The sequence below is a fragment of the Bos javanicus genome, chromosome 3 (genome assembly GCF_032452875.1).
Source record: "Bos javanicus breed banteng chromosome 3, ARS-OSU_banteng_1.0, whole genome shotgun sequence".
Taxonomy (NCBI): Eukaryota; Metazoa; Chordata; class Mammalia; order Artiodactyla; family Bovidae; genus Bos; species Bos javanicus.
Window position 1 is genome coordinate 54676674 of NC_083870.1, and position 19624 is coordinate 54696297.

The 19624-nt window shown below is 40.7% G+C and overlaps 1 protein-coding gene across 7 annotated transcripts in view; it reads left to right on the forward strand.

Annotated features, from left to right (window-relative positions):
- The window catches only part of LOC133244311 (guanylate-binding protein 4-like), a 187139-nt gene that overhangs the window by 141902 nt on the left and 25613 nt on the right, over positions 1 to 19624 (forward strand). For 6 of the 7 annotated variants that reach the window (XM_061411320.1, XM_061411319.1, XM_061411322.1 and 3 more), the window contains exons 2-3: positions 11416 to 11611; positions 14537 to 14664. In XM_061411320.1, coding sequence (XP_061267304.1) covers positions 11443 to 11611; positions 14537 to 14664 — 297 coding nt within the window. In that variant the 5' untranslated portion in view covers positions 11416 to 11442. The remainder of the gene's footprint in view (positions 1 to 11415; positions 11612 to 14536; positions 14665 to 19624) is intronic. The other variant, XM_061411323.1, reaches the window with a different exon arrangement.

A 19624-nucleotide genomic window follows, 5' to 3' on the forward strand; every position in this document is an offset into this window, starting at 1 on the left:
CCCAGGTCTCCCACATTGCAGGTGGATTCTTTACCAGCTGAGCCACAAGGTACATACATATACAACAATATTATGTCTTCTATAAAGCTGAAATTGTCTTCAAATTTCTGCATGCCTATAGACAGGCATTTTTGCTCTTAAAATCTATTTTTATATGCTGCTATATGTATTACTCTCACACACTATAGTCTGTTTTCATATAACACTTGTAGATACTTTGGTAATAGTATATATCACGTTCCAGAGCCAAACATATCTGAGTGGCTTACAGTCTTCATCTAGAAACACAAATCTTTATACCCTCACTGACAACAACAAAAAGTTGATGAAAACAAGAGAAGAGATTCAGAGAAACAGAACAAGAGCAAGAGCAAAAAAAAATTTTTTTTCTTGGATCCATGTAACTGAGAAATGATTAATTTTATCTATTTTAGGTCATATGCCTCAGTTCAGTTCAGTCACTCAGTCATGTCCGACTCTTTGTGACCCAATGAATAGCAGCATGCCAGGCCTCCCTGTCCATCACCATCTCCTGGAGTTCACTTAAACTCACGTCCATCAAGTCGGTGATGCCATTGAGCCATCTCATCCTCTGTCATCCCCTTTTCCTCCTGCCCCCAATCCCTCCCAGCATCAGAGTCTTTTCCAATGAGACAACTCTTCTCATGAGGTGGCCAAAGTACTGGAGTTTCAGTTTTAGCATCGGTCCTTCCAAAGAACACCCAGGACTGATCTCTGTCAGAATGAACTGGTTGGATCTCCTTGCAGTCCAAGGGACTCTCAAGAGTCTTCTCCAACACCACAGTTCAAAAGCATCAATTCTTTGGTGCTCAGCTTTCTTCACAGTCCAACTCTCGCATCCATACATGACCACAGGAAAAACCATAGCCTTGACTAAACAGACCTTTGTTGGCAAAGTAATGTCTCTGCTTTTGACTATGCTATCTAGGTTGGTCATAACTTTTCTTCCAAGGAGTAAGTGTCTTTTAATTTCAAGGCTGCAGTCACCATCTGCAGTGATTTTGGAGACCAAAAAGATAAAGTCTGACAGTGTTTCCACTGTTTCCGCATCTATTTCCCATGAAGTGATGGGACCAGATGCCATGATCTTCGTTTTCTGAATGTTGAGCTTTAAGCCAACTTTTTCACTCTCCTCTTTCACTTTCATCAAGAGGCTTTTTAGTTCCTCTTCACTTTCTGCCATAAAGGTGGTGTCATCTGCATATCTGAGGTTATTGATATTTCTCCCAGCAATCTTGATTCCAGCTTGTGCTTCTTCTAGCCAGCGTTTCTCATGATGTACTCTGCATATAAGTTAAATAAACAGGATGACAATATTCAGCCTTGACATACTCCTTTCCTATTTGGGACCAGTCTGTTGTTCCCTGTCGAGCTCTAACTGTTGCTTCCTGACCTGCATACAGGTTTCTCAAAAGGCAGGTCTGGTAGTCTGGTATTCCCATCTCTTGAAGAATTTTCCACAGTTTATTGTGATCCACACAGTCAAAGGCTTTACCCTAGTCAATAAAGCAGAAATAGATGTTTTTCTGGAACTCTCTTGCTTTTTCGCTGATCCAGCGGATGTTGGCAATTTGATCTCTGGTTCCTCTGCCTTTTCTAAAACCAGCTTGAACATCTGGAAGTTCACAGTTCACGTATTTAATCTCCCCCCTAAATCAGTCTTGGTGGCTCAGGAATTATATGGCCACAGTAATTTTCCCAGATTGGATTTAAGTCTTGAATCTACCCAGTTTAGTCTCAGAATTCTAGAAAAATCTGTCCCTGATATTGTCACATATACCTTTACAGTTACAACACGCTCTGCAGCTCCAAATACAGTATCATTTTATTTTATAAAATAAGCATATGGCAATCTGACTAAGGATTTTAATACTGTTCTAGCTGATTTTGCAGCTAGAAAAGTCTGCATATGGAATACGTGCCAAAGCACTAGCTCCTGGGTAGTCTTGGCCATAGAACTTTGAGACTACATTCTGCCTGTCCTTCCTTTCTCCTCATTGCCGTCTAGGTACAGATGGGATAACTACCGGTGCCCAGCCCCGGTTGGATCCAGGGATTGCCTCGGGAGGATGACATTGGCGAAAGGATAGATAAAAGGAGAAAGAGACAGAGGCTTGAACTAACTGGTTTACGCAGAAAGCCAATAAAACCTGGGACATCAGGATTGCACTGACCATGGAGGCCACAGGCGCCCTCTCAAATCGCGGAAAGTGCCCCACCTTAGGCACCTTCTCGAGTGGGTCTTAGAAGCCCGGGCAAATAAATGGTCTCAGAGGGCCCCTGTGCTCCAAATTAGTCATCCTGAAGGAAGAACAGAGAAGAAAAGGAGAGAAAAGGAAACAAGAAAGAACAACATGGGGAGACTAAGTTTGATGAGCATGGCCCGCAACTTTATTTTCCAAAGTAGCTTTTATAACTTAAGTTGTGCATAGAGGATAAGAGGGGGTGCGGAGTCATGCAAGGTCAGCAGTCCTTGACTCTTATCGAAGCCAGGCTTTCTTTCTGAAAACTTATCATATGCAAAGGCTTTAGGTGATTTACATCATCTTCTGGCCAGGAGGCCTGTTAACATTTTATGACCCTTTCTTCTGAATAATGGTTAGTCAATCAGAAAACTTATTTTCTCTAAAGGTGATTATTCTAAAGTCAGGCGCCACCCTCTGAAAGCATTAGATAAAGTTGCATGCCTATAGGGCAAAAGTGTGGTGGGTTATAACAAGAAAAGTATTAACTCAAGGGTCCAAGGTTACAAACATTAAAGCTACTCCTTACATTTCTATATACCAACTATATTAATCAATACACTCCCAGGGACACAGTAGGTAAGAGATATGGAAACTTGGCAACAGGCACTAGCTCAAAAAAGAAATCCTCTACTAGTTCTATTCTAACAATTTTAACTCTCTGAGAAGCTCTGCACTGTTAGAATATCTTTTTTTTTTTTTTGAAGTTAGAACACTCCCTTTTATTTTTTTTCTCCCTTTTACTAGACACAAAAATAAACTCAAAATGGCTTAAAGACTTCAATAAGACATGACATTATAAAACTTCTAGAAAAGAACACAGGCAAAACTCTGACATAAAATTGTACCAATGTTTTCTTAGGTCAGTTTCCCAAGGCCAAAGAAATAAAAGCAAAAATAAACAAATGGGACTTAGTCAAACTTGTAAGCTTTTGCACAGCAAGGGAAACCATAAACAAAACAAAATGACAACCTACAGAATGGGAGAGAATATCTGCAAATTATGCAACCGACATGCAGCTCAACATCAAAAAAAAAAAAAAAAAACAAAATCATAAAAGTGAGAAGACCTAAACATCATTTCTCCAAAGACATACAGGTCGCCAAGAGCCATAAGAAAAGATGCTCAATATCACAAATCAAAACTATGATGAGGTACTACTTCATACCAGTCAGAACGGTCATCATTGAAAAGTCTACAAGTAAATGCTGAGGAGGGTGGGGAAGACAATATATCTTAAGCTTCCCGTGCCTCTCATGGTTGGGAGGCTGTGAACAATCACATGCGTAGCTGCAGGAGTCCGAACAAACCTGTCAGGCAAGCTAGAAAGTCATCAGAGGGGTTTGAACTGAAACACTCCTATTATGCCCAGGAGACTTATTAACTAGAGCTCTAAGTTGATTTTCTTCAGAGAAAGGTGATCGGGGATAGCCCCCCGTTAATGTCAGAAGAGTTGGTGAAAGTCGTGAAATAGCAAAACAGACAGATTTTGGTTTGGGGGTAGATGCTTGGGCAGGTCCAGGGGGCCTCTCGAGTTCTGATTCGCCTTTGCATGTCAAATCCTCTCCGCATGACCTTTGTCATGGGTGGGAACTCCCGTGCTGGCTCCTGGCAGATAACCAAACCCTGATTCACAGGGTTAAAGACCTGTAACAGAAACTGGTGACTAAGTGAAATTCTTGAGCTCCTTTTACAGAACAGCAGGTAAGGGAACAGGTTGTTTGAAAACTCCTATTGTAACACAATAAAACTGGTCGATACCAGGTCAAACCAATACAGCTCATCAGAATCTGCACAGAAGAGACTTTTTGTCCCATAGGTGATCCACTGTCATCACAGCCCAAAATTCACCAACCTGTTTCACACCAAATCCTCTGTATTTGCACATGTCCCATGAAGAAGCATGTAACCAAGATAAACTTGCACAGAACACCAATTATCTCACTTTTCCTTACCACCAATCACCTTTCTCTAAGGCCTAAGACCATTCTGCTTCTTGCTCCTGTTAATATTCTAAGCCCCTGTCCTCTTGGGAGGCAGACCTGAGACTTGTTCTCTTGCCTCCTTACTGGGTGGCCTCTGCTGCAAACCTTGGTGTCTCAGTGTTTTGGCTTGTGGCTCCTTGGGCAAAAGAACCTGGTTCCCTAACAGCAGCAGTCAAGCTTTTAACTTGTAGGTTAGTACAACACCTTAGGATATAGAAAAGAATGGAAGAAATCTGAATCAACCCCCAAACCCCAAATGTGGATCCACCTTAGTAAAAGAGCAGGAAAAAAACAAGCAAACAAAAAACAGTGAATATTTCTGGGCTATAAAATCAAGGGTTAAATACACAGGTTCCTCTGTCCATGGAGTTCTCCAGGCAGGAACACTGGAGTGGGTTGCCATTTTCTTCTCCAGTGAAGAAAGAAATCATAGAGTTAAAAAGAAAATACTTTTTTAAAAAGGAAAGAGAAAAATAAAAGAATTAAAGGCTTTTCAACTGAAAAAAAAAATTAATAAATAAACCCCTTCTTTCATAAAAACACCCCTGAGAGACAGGCTGTTGAACTCTCATCCTACCATTATTTGGGTCTCATTCACTGTGGGGTCAGGAATGCCTAAGTCACCTGTGGAGGAGGGACGAAGTTGGGTTTACCCAGCCAGGCAGGGAGGAACCCTTATCTCCCTGGCTTTCCTGGAAGGCATCTAGGTTACTGCCTCCAGGAAAGGGAAAAAAAAATACAAGTCCTTCTGTCTTTTCAATTTCGATTCTCATAAACCCCACCCACACCGGGTGACTTTTAATAACCAACTGGCTTTTCAGCTTCTGAATAAGAGCAGTATCCAGAGGAGACAGAAGCAAAATGAGCCCTAGGGGCGATCCGGAGCAGCTGACTTGACTCCCAGCTGCAGTGTCTGCTCCAAGTAAGTTTGCTCCTAAGCTTGACCTTCCAAGCACTCTTCTGTTAAATAACAACAATAAAATCCCCCAGTGCAGGCCCTATCCTGGGGGAGGGGAGGCAAGGATGGCCCCGTGGGGTCAGAGTGTAGCTCAAGCAGCTCAGAGTTGGTTGGCTTTGAGGCATGTCACCCTGATGCTCTGCTCTTCCTGGAGCATGTACTAGTTGCTGTTGTTCAGCTGCTAAGATGGTGTCTGACTCTCTGCGACCCCATGGGCTGAAGCACCCCAGCCTCCACTACCTCCTGGGATTTGCTCAAACTCATGTCCATTGAGTCCATGATGCCATCCAACCATTTCATCCTCTTTCACCCCTTCTGCTTCTGCCCTCAATCTTTCCCAGCATCAGGGTCTTTTCCAATATGTTGGCTCTTCACATCAGGTAGCCAATATTGGAGCTTTAGCTTCAGCAATAGTCCTTCCAATCAATATTCAGAATTGAATTTCTTTTAGATTGACTGGTTTCATCTCCTTGTTGTCCAAGGAAACCCCCTAAGCAGGGCTGGAGCAAAAATCTGGCATGGGACAAGGAAGAGAGTATGCTTCATTTTCTGAGAAAAAGGGGCTGAAGTCCTTTTTAGGACTGAGGGCCCAAACTCCCAGCCCGCTCGCAGAAGCCCTGGGTGCAGTCTCCTCCTCCAGCCCCCTCCATCATGACTGCACCCCGCTGGGCACTAGTGGTAGTCCACAGACAATTTAAATCCTAACAGATTAACAGTGGATTATTTTTTTCTTAACATTTAATATTTTGAATAATACAAAACTATTATTTGAAATAGTTCAATCTCATTCTTAATGAAAAAACACTAACTGTAAGCCTATTCATGTGTATTTACCATGCTTTTTTTTTTTTTTTTAATACCTGGCCCGTACAAATACTGCCTCTTATAACTTCTGATGCTTGCTGAAAATACAGAGTGTGGGGTACTTTTAACTATCACTTCAGATAACTCTACTGAATAGTAACCATTGGAAACTGTTCATCATTTTCTGCCATCTAGTAACACTATTTCATTCTATTTAGTTTTGAAGTTTCTTGGTTTGAAAACCTCAGAATATTTTTAATTAAAAAAAAAAAGTACATGGTAAATTTATGGTCTCCTACAAAGCTTTATGAATATTCTGACTCAGAAGTGAATGCTACTGTATTTGTTGCTTAAATCTGTTCACCTTAAAAATAGTGATTTTTCAAGTAAAAATGGATTTACTCAGGAATAGCAGGGGAATTGTCATTTGGGACAAGCAACCTGTAGCAAAAGACATGGGGCAAATTCAACCAAGAAAAAGAGGAAGTTTCTCTGTCTTATTTTATAAAGAAAAGTAGTAAGTTGGAAAGGATTGTTTTAAAAGAAAGTCCATTGGAGGAAAGTGAGAGTTCAAGGTAATGACCCTTTTCCCTTGGCTGGGTTGCTGGGGTACTCCTGGGTTCTTCTAGGAGATGTGAGGCATACTTTTTCCTGTTGGGGACTCTCACTGGAGAATCTCCTGTTGAAGATTTTTTCCTTGGGGATCTCCAGTGGTACTGTGTGAGAGGTCTTCTTTCTGGCCTGCTGATTCCATTTGAGTGAAGATTCCTTTTATTAATTTTCACCTAACACAGCAGTAAAAGGTCATTTTACTGCTCTGTCTCTGGTCCCCATCCACTGTAGAAAAAAAGAAAAAAGAGTAAGAGAGAGTGAGAGAAGGAGAAATTTTAGAGAGGAATTCTTTTGATCAAATTCATGTTTTTTCCTGACTGAGAGATTTTAGATAAGTTATATTTCTTGGCAAATTGCAACTTACAGAATGTACCAACACATTATAACATATTGTCCAACCTATTTACTCTTGAAGTCATACATTAATGCAGGAAAAGTTTTAAAAACTTTCTGAGAACTTATATCTTACCATGTGTATAGTAATAAATCAGGCAGGAATTACTGTTTTTCCTATAACACCGGTAGGAAAATGGAGGCTTTGCACGTAAGTTCCTTTCTCAAGGTTTCAACAGACAATAAGTGACTTGAACCCTCAGGTTTGAACCCTGGCAGCCCAACTCCAGAACCTGTACTTGGACATCTCGGGGCAGCTTTCAGCTCCTCCAGCCTGACTCTTCCCCCGTTGCTGTTCTCCCTCTCAGTTGTTACTGCTTGGGCCTCCCAGCCTGCTCATCTTCCTCTTGGGCTGTGTCCTCCCACTGCTGCAACCAGGGAAGGAAGTGTCACTTTCTCAGGCCAAAGCCAACTCTCCCCTTTCATTCAGAAATTACCCTCCCAGACTTCAGAAACACACAATTGTAAAATTGTATAGGATTGACTATATGCTTGTATAATTTTAAGAGTATGGTAAGCATTATGAGATATGTAATCCTCCTAATGACCCCACTACCTACATGGATCATAGCCTTGTTGTCATGGTGAAGGGACATCACCAGATAGTCAATACTGAAATCAGACTGATATATTCTTTCCAGCCCATATTGGATGAGCTCTATACAGTCAGCAAAAACAAGACCTAGAGCTGACTGTGGCTCAGATCATGAGCTCTTTATTGAAAAAGATAAGGCTTAAATTGAAGAAAGTAGTGAAAACTGCTAGTCCATTAGGTATGACCTAAATAAAATCCCTTAGGATTATACAGTGTTTTGGTTTGTGATCTTATGGACTGTAGTCTGCCAGGCTCCTCTGTGCATGGGATTATTCTCCAGGCAAGAATACTAGAGTAGGTTGCCAATTCCTTCTCCAGGGGATGTTCCCAACCCAGAAATTGAATGCAGATCTCCTGCTTTGCAGGCAGATTCTTTACTGACTGCTCTATGAGGGAAGCCCTTGATTTTACGCTGGAGGTGATAAATAGATACAAAGGATTAGATCTGATACAATACCTGAAGAACTATGGACAGAGATTCATAACACTGTACAGGAGGAAATGACAAAAACAATCCCTCTCCCTCCCCCCGCAAAAAAAAGAAATGCAAAAAGCAAAGTGGTTGTCTGAGGAGGCCTTACAAATAGCTGAGAAAAGAAAAGACGTGAAAGGCAAGGGAGAAAGGAAAAGATAAACCCAACTGAATGCAGAGTTTTAGAGAATAACAAGGAGAAATAGAAATAGAGGAAAACAATAGAATGGTAAAGACTGGAGATGTCTTCAAGAAAATTGGAGATATCGAGAGAACCATTTCATGCAAACATGGGGACAATTAAGGACAGAAGCAGTAAGGACATAACAGAAGCAGAAAAGATTAAGAAGAAGTGGCAAGAATACACAGAAGACCTACACACAAAAAAACTTAATGTCCTAGGTAACCACGATGGAGTGATCACTTACCTAGAGTCAGATATCCTGGAGTGTGAAGTCAAGTGGGCCTAAGGAAGCATTACTACGAACAAAGCTAATGGAGGAGATGGAATTCCAGCTGAGGTATTTCAAATCCCAAAGGGTGGTGCTATTAAAGTGCTGCACTCAATATATCAGCAAATTTGGAAACCCAGCAGTGGCCCCAGGACTGGAAAAGGTCAGTTTTCATTCCAGTGCAAAAGAAGGGCAATGCCAAAGATTGCTCAAACTATTGTCCACTCTCTCTCATTTCACATGCTACCAAGGTAATGCTCAAAACCCTTCAAGCTTGGCTTCAGCCATACATGAAATAAGAAGTTCCAGGTGTACAAACTGGATTTAGAAAAGGGAGAGGAACCAGGGATCAAATTGCCAACATCTGTTGGATCATAGAAAAAGCAAGGGAATTAAAAAAATAAAAAAATCTACTTCTGCTTCATTGACTATGCTAAAGCCTTTGACTGTGTGGATCATAAAGAACCATGGAAAATTCTTCAAGAGACATGAATATCAGACCACCTTAAATGCCTCCTGAGAAACCTTGAGTATTCAAGTCAAGAAGCAACAGTTAGAACTGGACATGGAACAATGGACTGGTTCAAAATTGGGAAAGGATGATGACAAGGCTTTATATTGACACCCCGCTTATTTATTAATAATGTATATGCAGAGTACATCATGCAAAATGCTGTTTTGGATGAATCACAAGCTGGAATCAAGATTGCCAGGAGAAATATCAACAGCCTCAGATATGCAGATGATACCACTCTAATGGCAGAAATTGAAGAGGAACTAAACAGTCTCTTCATGAGGGTGAAAGAGGAGAGTGAAAAAGCTGACATAACTCATTCAGAAAACTAAAATCATGGCATCCAGTCGAAGCAGTGACAGATTTTATTTTCATGGGCTCTAAAATCACTGCAGATAGTGACTGTAGTCATGAAATTAAAAAAAAAAAAAACAAAAACACTTGCTCCTTGGAAGGAAAGCTATGACAACATAGACAACATATTAAAAGGCAAAGATGTCGCTTTGCCAAAAAAGGTGTGTATAGTCAAAGCTATGGTTTATCCAGTAGTCATGTATGGATGTGAGAGTTGGACCATAAAGAAGACTGAGTGCCAAAAAATTTATGCTTTCAAATTGTGGTGCTGGAGAAGACTCTTGAGAGTCCCTTGTACTGCAAGGAGATCAAACCAGTCAATCCTAAAGGAAATCAACCCTGAATATTCATTGGAAGGACTGATGCTGAAGCTGAAGCTCCAATACTTTGGCCCCCTCATGCAAAATGCCGCCTAGAAAAGACCCTGATGCTGGGAAAGATTTAGGGCAGGAGGAGAAGAAATGATAGAGAATGAAATGGTTAGATAGCATCACTGACTCAATGGACATGATTTTGACCAAACTCCGGGTGATAGTGAAGGACAAAGAAGCCTAGCATGCTGTAGTTGGACTCAACTTAGCAACTGAACAACAACGACCTTAATGACAGATTGATCTTTACTTTTCATGTCACCACTTTACAGAAGAGAAACTTGAGGCACAGAGAAATTAATCTTCCCAGTCATCACACAGTTCATAAAGTATGGCAACATGTGGACGTTGCTTAGTATAGTCTTTGAGAAAATAAAGGGACAATCCAAGCTCTCTGACTGCTACTGCAGTCTGACTCTTGAGATCATAAAACACCCTACCATTGTAATGAAATTATTTAAAGTAGAAGCTAGCCCAGATGTGAGACTCTGACATATCTAGGCAGATCTGACAACACCCTGGTTCCTTGCTTCTCTTCTCTATCTGCTTAAGAAATGTCCTACAATTTCTGTTAATAAATTAATTCTTACATGAACAACATTGTGTAGGTACCTTAAATTCTGTTGTGTTTGTTCGAGAGGAAGCTGCATTCTTTACCTCAATTTCTTTCTCTCACTGACCCTCCTCTTCCAGCCTGTTCCTGCTCCCACTGCTTCCCTGCATCTGTCTGTCCTCATCAAAGGATGAGGACACTGATCACCTTCATCTTTCCTTTATTGTCAAGGTCTTCCCTGGATACTCTCTCCATAAATTCAACCCACAGTGTTCCATAGGCCATTGCCCTCTCATGTACATATAGGGCTCCCCAGGTGGCTCAGTGTTAAAGAATCTGCCTACCAATGCAGGAGACATGGGTTTGCTCCCTGGGTTGGGAAGATCTCTTGGAGTAGTAAGTGGCAATCCACTCCAGTATTCTTGCCTGGAAAAATCCCAAGGACAGAGAATGCTAGCAAGCTACAGTCCATGGGGTGGCAAAGAGTTGGATATGGCTGAGCATGTACAAGCCTTACATATATATATATATATATATATATATATATATATATATATATATATTGGTTTTGCTTTCTATATTATTTGTTTCCACCACTGGAATAGAGTACCATGAGGCAGAGATTTCTATCCATTTTCTTCAGTTTGATACTGAGCCCCTAGAACCGTGTTCAGTGCATGGTAGCTTCTCAGTGAATATTTGTACAATTAATGAGTGACCAAATCATTCTGACACTCCAGAAATCATCTCTGAACACTCCTCATCTCCTTCATGTCCCATCTGCCTCTCTGTACCCCCCAAATGTTAGTGTTTTCAAGGTTCCATCATCAATACTTTGTTTTCTCATTCTGTTCACTGTAGGGCTCATGCAGCCAAGGTTGTTTTAGAGTTCACTTAAAGATCAATAAGATAATTTCCATAATTTACCTGTACAGGCCTTGACACAGGTTGGCTAAATACTTACCTTTTAGAAACATGCAAAGCGTGGAAAATTGATATGTAAGTTTCACAAACATAAGGCTAATGTACACTGTGAGAGATGACTTCCAGATCTTATAGTCTACTAAGCTGTTCCTCTGGGTTACAGGTTCCCATTGCAGCTGGACCTACCAAAATGGACCCCATCTATCTGGTGGAAAACTGGAAAAATAAATTATCAGTAAATCCCAAAGCACTGAAGATTCTTGACCAGATATCTCAGCCTCTGGTGGTGGTGGCCATCGCAGGGCTGTATCGGACAGGAAAGTCCTACCTGATGAACCGCCTAGCAGGACAGAACCACGGTGAGTATTGTTCAGGACCATTTGCTGGGAAACAGTGATAACACAGGCTGCTGATCATCCTCCTCTATTGCCATGTTCTAACTCCCCCCATTGAAAACAACTTCTTAATTCTCATCATTGAATTTTTATCTCCAAACCTGTCTCTCCACATTGTTCCCTCTTTTATCCAGTACTGGAGAGTTCACAGGCCCATCAAAATGTCCGCCTAATTTGTCCCAATCCCATCCACTGCCATCTCCTCAAGGGTTCATCTTCAAAAATGACTCCCTTCCTTTCTCCTTCATCACTTTTGCCCTAAACGACAGGGTTATTTCAAATAGCACACAAATGTTGTTCAACACGCTTTGTTTTTTAGAAGAGATGTAAAGAAATACAGACAGATGAATTCCTCAACCTCCCATATCTCAATGAAGCTACCATCCATCATTTTTTGCTTCATTTAATTTCCTTATTTCCAAGCTTTGGTAAATTATACCCCTGTTTCTCTACTTAGTCTTTTCTATTATCTGAGCTGTACTACATATAGAACAGTGCATAAGACATATATATATATATGTATATATATACACACACAATAAAGTTGATAAACCTAAAGTGATCATCTGTGTAATTACTACACAGATCAAGAAATACTTCAACACCCAAAATCCCTAATCATGCCCTCTCATACCTTCACTAGATCCCGCCCATGTTTTGACTTCCATGGTGCATTCTTTCATTCTTCCTTTTTAAAAATGGCTTTATATTATGTTTCTGCATTTGTTAAGCATTGCTCAAACTTAATACAAAGGGAGTTACATTGTGACAATCATGGGGATCTTGCTTCTTCAGCTCAACAAGAAGTTTATGAGGGTCATCTAGTCTGTCATACATATCTATAATTCATGTATATTCACCACTGTAGAGTACGCTATTGACAGAGGATAGGAAATTTTATTTATTCACTCATTGATGATGAACACTGGTATTATTTGTAGCTCCAACATTTATGGGTTCACTGTTGTGAATATTCCTGTATCTACATCCTGATGCACGTGTACACTAGCTACCCTTGTTTGATATACTCAGAAATGCCACTGCTGGGTCATGGAGTCCATATGTTTTCAGGCTTTCAAGATAATATCAAACAGTATTTCAAGTTTTATGTGCAATTTATGTACATATTAGCAGTAACTGGAATTCTCCACATCATCATAAAAATTTGGTAAGAAGTTTTTTAGCTTTGGCTGATCTGGTGTCTGTACAGTTGCACATTATTTGCCTCACTACAGGTAAGTAGTACTTGTAGATAGACTTCTTCCTGTCTTCCTCTTTCTTTTTGCTTACAGTCTCCCATTGGCCTCAAATTAAACATTTTATATTTGTCTTTCTTTTAAGGAATTCTTGACAACTAGTCAGGGGAGAACATTTTTTCTTTGCCAGGCTAAAATAATTAATAGGTCATTTTTTTGATGATTAAAGATTTGAGAACTCTTAAAAAATGATATCAGTCAAAGATGTTTCAACAATCAAGGTGTTTCAACAATATTCCTTTTTATTTTATTCAAGATAACATCAGGTAATAAGGAGGTGATTTCCACTACTAAGGAAATCCTTCACCTAGTTATGTTTTAAAGAACTTGAATTGTGGCACTGCTATCCCAGTTAAATGACAGGAAGAACAACAACAACAACAACAACAAACAAACAAGCAAAATTGGTGCCCAGTCAAAGTTCACTAGCAGAAGCAGCTCACTACTGTCACCTTCTTATGATTCTTTGTCTCTCCTTTACCTCACATAACTGATTGTGACGAACTTCAATTATACCCTGCCTTTCTCCCTGGGAGAACTGGGAGCTCAGACTGCTCTGTATTAATCAGAAAGCAGTCAAATGTCATCACGATGTAGAAGAGTACAGATCATCTCAGGTCTTATACCCGCTAGAGCAGAATACACAGAACATGGCAATTGAATGGCCTAAGCCATGCTCCCCTATGCATTTCATCATATGCATTTCTATTCTCAGTTGAAGGGAGCATTGGCATCTGGCAGACAGTCAAAATCTTGGACTATAGATAAGACATATTTTGCTTTATTACACATATGTGTGTTAGTTGCTCAGTCCTGTCTGACTCTGTGATCCACGGACTGTATAGCCCATCAGATTCCTCTGTCCATGGAATTCTCTAAGCAGGGATACTGGAGTGGGTTGTCATTCCCTTCTCCAGGGGATCTTCCCAACCCAGGGATCTAACCCAGGTCTCCTGCATTGCAGGCAGATTCTTTACTGTTTGAGCTAACAGGGAGCCCATTACCTCACATAATCACTTTCTGTTGGTTTAAGCCTTAGAAAGAAGGGCAAACAATTCTCACAGGTCTTCACTTCATTTTTCTGAAGGAAGCAGGAGCACTCAGAGGGTGGCAGAAACAATGGCCAGGGAGCCTTTATAATTCCTATAGGGTGAAGAGGCAGTTAGTGGATTCCAGAATGTGACAGAGACCAGAACAACTGGATGGAGCTAAATGAAAGGAGATGTGATGAAGGCAGAGGAACAGAGGTACTAGGACACCATGGCTCACCAGGGTGGAAGCCAAGGAACAGGCACCTGACTTCCGCTCTCTTGCTGGTACCTCTCACTGTTGGGACTCCATCAGAAAGTGGAGAATATGGAACTGATAAAAATAGAAAGGTTAATAGAGTTCACATGAATTCTGGAATGTGACACAGTATGAGCCATTAATGTTATGAGGTGAATAGGGGACAAGAAATATTTCTTGGGAAGGTCTTGAGCATGTGTAAACATTGGAGCTGACAGTCCTTGCTGAAATGAAAACACATTTCCCCCAGCCACGCACTCACATTTCAACAATTTTACCCAAAGTAACCCATGAGCAGCCTGGACTATCTGTCCTTATTGTGCTTTGCATTCTTCTTTCTGTGCAGGTTTCCGTCTGGGCTCCACAGTGAGGTCTGAAACCAAAGGCATCTGGATGTGGTGTGTGCCCCACCCCTCCAAGGAGAACCACACCCTGGTCCTTCTGGACACTGAGGGCCTGGGCAATGTGGAGAAGGTAAGGCAGGGAATCTTCTTTACTCTTTTTCCTCTTTCATTTTTATTTTTAAATTGTGAAAATATAACACATTTACAGGAGACCTGGAAAATACAGAAGAAAGCTATATATAGTACCACCATATATTATAATTAATTTTAAGTAGATAAGATTTTAGTTGGAGCTTCAATATCAAACTCTTGAAAATTAATGGAATGAATATTCAGAAAAAGAGAAGGATATAGTAGACCTGAAAAGCACTATGAACCAATTCAACATAACTAAGATTTATACAATTTTCACAAAAGAGTAGAATGCAAATTCTACCCAAGTACCCATAGATTATAAACTAGGAGACAAGGGAACTTATCCAGGGATGTGAGATCAGGTGCAAAAGAGTCATGGTATAAAGGTATTGAACTCATAGAATCTGTTCTCTTATCATTGTGAAATTATGTTAGAGACCAATATCAAAAGATATGTTAAAATAACCCACACACTTATAAGTGCACTGTGACATTTACCAAGATAGATATTTGACTTAGCCATTGAAATCCTCAATAAAGTTAGGAGACTGAAAACAACACAGAGGGTGATTGCAGAGTAGAAAGCATTTAAATGAGAATTTGGTATCAAAATGAGACATTAATATCAAAGATATACTTAAAAAATTATATGGGTTTAGAAATTTAATGTCCTTTTGAATGGGTATATCCAAAAGGCCATAACAAGGAAAACTAGAAAATATTTGTAATAGAATAAAAATGAAAAGAGAATTTACCAGAATTTGTTATATGCAGCTGAAGCTGCTCAATGCAGTTAAATACTACGTGGAGTCTTGAATAAGGTATAAAAACAAGGGACACAAGCATAAAGTTTTGTGAAATTTGAATAAAACTGAACTTTAGTTAATAATACTATATCACATGTTAAATTCCTATTTTTTTTTACAACATAGTATTTCTTTATATTCTCAGAATTGGATTAGAAGTTTCAAGCCTCATTCAAAAAACTTGTTTTTAAAAAATAACTAAGATAATAAACTTTTCTGGTGATTCAGACAGTAAAGAATCTGCCTGTAATGCAGGAGACCTGGGTTAAATCCCTGGATCCAAAAAATACCCTGGAGAAGGGAATGGTTACCCACTCCAGTATGCTGGCCTGGAGAATTCCATGGACAGAGGAGTCTGGCAGGCAGCAGGTAGCAAACAGTAGGACATGACTGAGCAGCTAAACACACACAGACTTCTAGCAGTAATCAGTTCAGTTCAGTCTCTCAGTCGTGTCCAACTCTTTGTGATCCCATGAATCACAGCACACCAGGCCTCCCTGTCCATCACCAACTCCCAGAGTTCATTCAGACTCATATCCATCAAGTCAGTGATGCCATCCAGTCATGTCATCCTCTGTCATCCCCTTCTCCTTCTGCCCTCAATCCCTCCCAGCATCAGAGTCTTTTCCAATGAGTTAACTCTTTGCATAGGTTGGCCAAAGTACTGGAGTTTCAGCTTTAGCATCATTCCTTCCAAAGAAATCCCAGGGCTGATCTCCTTCAGAATATACTAGATGCCAAAATCAGTTCAGTTCAGTTGAGTCGCTCAGTCGTGTCTGAGTCTTTGGGAACCCATGAATTGCAGCACACCAGGCCTCCCTGTCCATCACCAACTCCCAAAGTTCACCCAAACTTATGTGCATCAAGTCAGTGATGCCATCCAGCCATCTCATCCTCTGTTGTCCCCTTCTCCTCCTGCCCCCAATCCCTCTCAGCATCAGGGTCTTTTCCAATGAGTCAACACTTCTCATGAAGTGGCCAAAGTACTGGAGTTTCAGCTTTAGCATCAGTCCTTCCAATGAACACCCTGGACTGCTCTGCTTTAGGATTGACTGGTTGGATCTCCTGGCAGTCCAAGGGACTCTCAAGAGTCTTCTCCAACACCACAGTTCAAAAGCATCAATTCTTTGGCGCTCAGCTTTCTTCACAGTTCAACTCTCACATCCATACATGACCACTGGAAAAACCATAGCCTTGTCTAAAAGGGCTTTTGTCGACGAAGTAATATCTCTGTTTTTTAATATGCTATCTAGGTTGGTCATAACTTTCCTTCCAAGAAGTAAGCGTTTTTTAATTTGACAGCTGCAATCACCATCTGTAGTGATTTTGGAGCCCCCCAAAATAAAGCCTGACACTGTTTCCACTGTTTCCTCATTTATTTCCCATGAAATGATGGGACCAGATGACATGATCTTAGTTTTCTAAACGTTGAGCTTTAAGCCAACTTTTTCACTCTCCACTTTCACTTTCATCAAGAGGCTTTTTAGCTCCTCTTCGCTTTCTGCCATAAGGGCAGTATCATCTGCGTATCTGAGGTTATTGATATTTCTCCCAGCAATCTTGATTCCAGCTTGTGCTTCTTCCAGCCCAGCGTTTCTCATGATGTACTCTGCATATAAGGTAAATAAGCAGGATGACAATACACAGCCTTGACGTATTCCTTTTCCTATTTGGAACCAGTCTGTTGTTCCATGTCCAGTTCTAACTGTTGCTTCCTGACCTGCATATAGGTTTCTCAAGACGCAGATCAGGTGGTCTGATATTCCCATCTCTTTCAGAATTTTCCACAGTTTATTGTGATCCACACAGTCAAAGGCTTTAACCTAGTCAATAAAGCAGAAATAGATGTTTTTTCTGGAACTCTCTGGCTTTTTTGATGATCCAGCGGATGTTGGCAATTTGATCTCTGGTTCCTCTGCCTTTTCTAAAACCAGCTTGAACATCTTGAATTTCACGGTTCAAGTATTGCTGAAACCTGGCTTGGAGAATTTTGAACATTACTTTACTAGCATGTGCAATTGTGTGGTAGTTTGAGCATGCATTGGCATTGCTTTTCTTTGGGATTAGAATGAAAACTGACCTTTTCCAGTCCTGTGGCCACTGCTAAGTTTTCCAAATTTGCTGGCATATTCAGTGAAGCACTTTCACAGCATCATCTTCCACGATTTGAAATACCTTAACTGAAATTCCATCACCTCCACTAGCTTTGTTTGTAGTGATGCTTTCTAAGGCCCACTTGACTTCACATTCCAGGATATCTGGCTCTAGGTCAGTGATCACACCATCATGATTATCTGGGTTGGGAAGGTCTTTTTTGTACAGTTCTCCTGTGTATTCTTGCCACCTCTTCTTAATATCTTCTGCTTCTGTTAGGTCTGTACCATTTCTGTCCTTTATCGAGCCCATCTTTGCATGAAATGTTCCCTTGGTATCTCTAATTTTCTTGAAGAGATCTCTAGCCTTTCCCATTCTGTTGTTTTCCTCTATTTCTTTGCATTGATCGCTGAGGAAGGCTTTCTTATCTCTCCTTGCTATTCTTTGGAACTCTGCATTCAGATGCTTTTATCTTTCCTTTTCTCCTTTGCTTTTAGCTTCTCTTCTTTTCATGGCTATTTGTAAGGCCTCCTCATACAGTCATTTTGCTTTTTTGCATTTTCCATGGGGATGGTCTTGATCCCTGTCTCCTGTACAATGTCATGAACCTCTGTCCATAGTTCATCAGGCACTCTGTCTATCAGATCTAGTCCCTTAAATCTATTTCTCACTTCCACTGTATAATCATAAGGGATTTGATTTAGGTCATATTTGAATGGTGTAATGGTTTTCCCTACTTTCTTCAATGTAAATCTGAATTTGACAATAAGGAATTCATGATCTGAGCCACAGTAAGCTCCCGGTCTTATTTTTGCTGACTGTATAGAGCTTCTCCATCTTTGGCTGCAAAGAATATAATCAATCTGATTTCGGTGTTGACCATCTGGTGATGTCCATGTGTAGAGTCTTCTCTTTGCTGTTGGAAGAGGGTGTTTGCTATGACCAGTGCATTTTCTTTGCAAAGCTATATTAGCCTTCACCCTGCCTCATTCCGTACTCCATGGCCAAATTTGCCTGTTACTCCAGGTGTTTCTTGACTTCCTACTTTTGCATTCCAGTCCCCTATAATGAAAAGGACATCTTTTTTGGGTGTTAGTTCTAAAAGGTCTTGGAGGTCTTCATAGAACCATTCAACTTCAGCTTCTTCAGCATTACTGGTTGGAAAGTAGGCTTGGATTACGGTGATATTGAATGGTTTGCCTTGGAAATGAACAGAGATCATTCTTTCGTTTTTGAGATTGCATCCAAGTACTGCATTTTGGACTCTTTTGGTGACCATGATTGGTCACCAAATGGCTAATCCATTTCTTCTAAGGGATTCCTGCCCACAGTAGTAGATATAATGGTCATCTGAGTTAAATTCACCCATTCCAGTCCAATTTAGTTGGCTGATTCCTAGAATATTGACGTTCGCTCTTGCCTTCTATTTGACCACTTTCAATTTACCTTGATTCATGGACCTGACATTCCAGGTTCCTATGCAATATTGCTCTTTACAGCATCGGACCTGGTTTCTATCACCAGTCACATCCACAGCTGGGTATTCTTTTTGCTTTGGCTCCATCCCTTCATTCTTTCTGGAGTTATTTCTCCACTGATCTCCAGTAGCATATTGGGCACCTACTGACCTGGGAAGTTCCTCTTTCAGTATCCTATCATTTTGCCTTTTCATACTGTTCATGGGGTTCTCAAGGCAAGAATACTGAAGTGGTTTGCCATTCCCTTCTCCAGTGGACCACATTTTGTCAGATCTCTCCACCATGACCTGCCCATCTTGGGTGGCCCCACACAAAATGGCTTAGTTGAATTGAGTTAGACAAGACTGTGTTACATGTGATTGGATTGGCTAGTTTTCTGTGATTGTGGTTTCAGTGTGTCTGCTCTCTGATGCCCTCTCACAACACTTACCATCTTACTTGGGTTTCTCTTACCTTGGACTTGGGGTATCTGTTCACGGCTGCTCTGGCAAAGCACAGCTGCTGCTCCTTACCTTGGATGAGGGGTATCTCCTTACGGCTGCCCTTCCTGACCTTGAATGTGGAGTAGCTCCTCTCA